General features: G+C 37.3%; 1 protein-coding gene across 4 annotated transcripts in view; it reads left to right on the top strand.

Annotated features, from left to right (window-relative positions):
- Positions 1–631: 631 nt before the first annotated feature.
- The window catches only part of hmg20b (high mobility group 20B), a 12,486-nt gene continuing 9,247 nt past the window's right edge, over positions 632–3,870 (top strand). For 2 of the 4 annotated variants that reach the window (XR_004657976.1, XM_034882041.1), the window contains exons 1-5: positions 633–694; positions 1,012–1,165; positions 2,371–2,571; positions 3,382–3,502; positions 3,627–3,679. Coding sequence is in view for 3 of the 4 variants with exons in the window: in XM_034882041.1 (XP_034737932.1) it covers positions 1,085–1,165; positions 2,371–2,571; positions 3,382–3,502; positions 3,627–3,679 (456 nt within the window). In the remaining variant the exon portion in view is untranslated. Of the gene's footprint in view, positions 695–829; positions 851–1,011; positions 1,166–2,370; positions 2,572–3,381; positions 3,503–3,626; positions 3,680–3,870 lie in introns of those variants that run through there. The other 2 variants (XM_034882043.1, XM_034882042.1) reach the window with 2 other exon arrangements.

Consider the following 3,870-nt stretch of genomic DNA (forward strand, 5'->3'; position numbering starts at 1 on the left):
GTTTGTCCAATCGTTCCAAAGCTTGCAGGATATGTTTCATAACAATCTGGACCACATGTGTGAAATTACGTTGAAGTCGCTATTGAGAAAACAGGTTTGGACCCGCGAATCGCCATTTGCGGCTATATTTAGTAGTCGTTGTTTATTTCATATTTATGTTAAATAAGTTTGTTTGTTTGATAATCTTGATTCTGAAGTGACCACTTCCGGTTATGTATCTAAGTTTTATAATTAATGGCATCCTTATTATTAAAGCATACAACATAAAACATTCGTCATCTTACCTTAAAAAATATATAAACATATGGACAACAATATAAAATTATAACGTATTCAAATTACTTTAACATAGCGAAAAATATAAACGAAAAGAAAATCAATAAGCCTTTTTTAAGTACAGAGCATAGAGTACGCAGTTGTGTGCTTTCTAGATTTGTATTTGTTTCAGGGATTCCATAAATAGTTTTAAATCATAAGGGATAATAGTTAACTACTATTTACTAGTCAATAGTAAAATTAACGTCTTAACATTTACTCAAGTACTGTATTTAAATACCATTTTGAGGTACTTGTTATTCTAGTCCCTTTAGCTTGGCTAGGGGACTATCCAGCCGACCAATCGTGACTCTCCCTGCCGACCAATCAGATGGCACGCAAGCTTCTCTTCCTGTTTCGCCGAGGGACTCGTTATTAGGTGAGTTGAAGACGTTTATCTAGAAAAGTAGAATTAATTGTATAAAAATGCTATCGTCCGGAGTAACTAAACATTATTGCATGAGCCATACATAATGTCGTTCTGTAGAGTAGCAGCTTGAACGATCTTTTGAACTGGATATTGTCCGTTGTGTGTGTGAGTGTTTATGTAGCGTTAGCTAACGATATGTCTGTGTGAACAGTTACGTTAGCCGCATTGAACTGCTAGCTGTGGCACCCCTGCGAGGAAAATAACGCTGATAATCTACTGTTGTTTGTATCTTTTTTTTACAACTTCTCCCACGATATTCTGCACAGACCTCTTCCAACGGCATAACCCTAACGGAATAAGACCAATTTTCACAAGTAAATAGTCCATTGCACGGAGATCATGGGAGGGATCAAACAAGAGCAGAGTGATGCATCGCAGCACTCCAAACCATCCCATTCATCAGATCAACCACAAGAGGAGGTGGGTACTGTTACATCTGACCAGGGTCAACAAGCGGCTTTTGTAAACTCCTTACTTGAAGGAATAAGGCTTTCAAGGGTTGCAAACACATATTTAAATGACCATGTTGGTTGAGGAGTTAAACCCTTTACACTCCCTTCTCATCGTGATAGGTAGCTACCAAAACTAATACAACAACCCTGCAATAACTCCGAGCTGGTAAAAGTCTGGACACATTCTGAGAAATGTATTTAATGTGTACAGAGTAGGTTGGCTGAGCATGCTCCGTGCTTTTAGGACAATGTCCTGTTAACAGTCAAGCACAATAGTAGAAACATAAACAACAAGGACAGACGGTGTCATAATATAAAACAGAAATGTAATACAATTCAACTGCACCACTAACTAGAATAATGAACATAAATTAAAAAAAATGACATGTCTCTGAAAGGGGTTGAACAAATACCTAACTGTATAACCTTAATGTGGTAGGATGTATTACATGGTTGTTGTATTAGTGTATGTAGATAGATAGATAGATAGATATTTATTGATCCCAAAAAATAAGAAATAACATTGTTACAGCAGCACATAGGAAAAACTATACATACATACAATATACATGAAATAATAATTATAATAAAATATAAGAATATAAGAACAAATATTTAAATATACAAGATGGAAAAACAAAACATGCAACTGCTTAAGTAATATGCTAAATGTATGCTAAAATGTAAACCATCCCATTGTGCCGGTTGCCCTTATTGCAATATTGTGGTGTCTAAAAGTCTCATCTAGCACCCAGGGATGACGTGTTGAAGAGTTTAAGGTCGGTCACAGGGTTACATGTAGTAGCGGGTTAGAGTATCATAATTATTAGAGTAATTTTTGAATAAAAAATGCCTCATATAATTTTGTCTGCAGCATCTCAAATGTGAATATTTGCTGCTCCTGTTAGCCTTCCATGATGGTAAATGAAATAGCTTCGGGTTTTAGACCTTTTGATTGGACAACACAATCAATCTATTGCCTATTTGTTGACATTTTACTGACCAAACGATTAGTAGTAGAAGAAGAAAAAAATCTGCATAGTGATTAAAGAAAAATAATTGTTCAGTGCAACCCTAGTATGTTGGTAGTTGTCTACTGACCAAGAAGGTGTAGCACGGATGGATGAGTGAGCAGCCCTTGGCTTCATGGAAATGGTGTTCCCCTCTCTGCAGCCAAAGAAGAGAGGCTGGCCGAAGGGAAAGAAAAGAAAGAAGGTTCTACCAAACGGTCCCAAGGCACCGGTAACTGGATACGTCCGCTTCCTGAACGAACGCCGGGAACACATGCGGGCCAGATACCCTGACTTACCTTTCCCTGAAATCACCAAGCGTCTTGGATCAGAGTGGACACGGCTAGCCCCGAATGACAAGCAGGTAGTTATTCACGTATTAATGTTACATGTATTGTTTAACCTAGTATATTCCTTTCAACACATTACTAAGTGCTGAGTATTTGTTGATGCTGTGTAACTGGATTGGGCTTGTATTCACAATTCAGTATTTCAATTTAGTAATTGCACATAGAGCTGGGCAATATATTGACATTAAATCAGTATTGTGATATGAGACTAGATTTTATCTTAGATTTTGGATATCATAATATTCTAATATTGCATAAGTGTTGGCTTTTGGTTTTAAAGCCTGAATTACAGTAAAGTTATGTCATTTTGTGAACTTACCAGACTGTTGTAACTGTTCTATTATTTGCCTTTACCCACTTTCATTATATCAACATTACTGATGATTATTTATCAAAAATCTCATTGTGTAAATATTTTGTGAAAGCACCAATAGTCAACACTACAATATCGTTGCGGTATTGATATTGAGGTATTTGGTCAAAGATATTGTAATATTTGGTTTTCTCCATGTCGTCCAGCTTTAATTGCAAACCCATGTCAAAAATGAAATTGCATGTGTCTTTGAGTTTTGTTGTCATCTTCTGTCTTGTTAACTTTATTTGATTTGATTTTTTAAAGATATTTCTCATCTGCTGTGTTTTTCTGGCGGGGGGTGAAATGTGCATGCTGCCAAAACGTTTTTATGATAAAATGTACTTCATGACAATTTCCAAGCAGAATGCTATAAGAAAAAAAAGTTTTCGAATAATCAAGCTCCTATTTATTTGCAAGACTGAATTTTTTCCCTCAGTAAAGCAGCACGACATTATTTGTGCACTGACAGCGCTACCTGGACGAGGCGGAACGGGAGAAGATGCAGTATGCCCAGGAACTGAAGGAATATCATCAGACTGAGGCCTATCAGATCACCAGTGCTAAGATACAAGACAAGAGGATCAAGAAAGGTGACAACTGAACAGTTTTTATGTCAGAAATGTTATGTACGCCACATCACAAGGGCCACCATTTGTTTTCATTACTCTGTGCCACGTCTCGCTGTAATATGCATGTACATTTTTTTTCTTTCAGAAGACACTCCATCGGTCATCATCAGTACTAGTTCAGAGTCATCTGTATCAAAGGTACAAGAATCATACCAGGGCTTGACAATTACGGTTGCCCTTAGCAACCCGATTGAGTCAATTGGCAACTGTTTCGTGGCCTCTGGCTGCTCCTTTTGGCACCCACCTGTTCAATATATATATATATATACACTCACCGGCCACTTTATTAGGTACCCCATGCTAGTAATGGGTTGGACCCCCTTTTGCCT

This window comes from Etheostoma cragini, chromosome 9 (assembly GCF_013103735.1).
Source record: "Etheostoma cragini isolate CJK2018 chromosome 9, CSU_Ecrag_1.0, whole genome shotgun sequence".
Lineage (NCBI taxonomy): Eukaryota > Metazoa > Chordata > Actinopteri > Perciformes > Percidae > Etheostoma > Etheostoma cragini.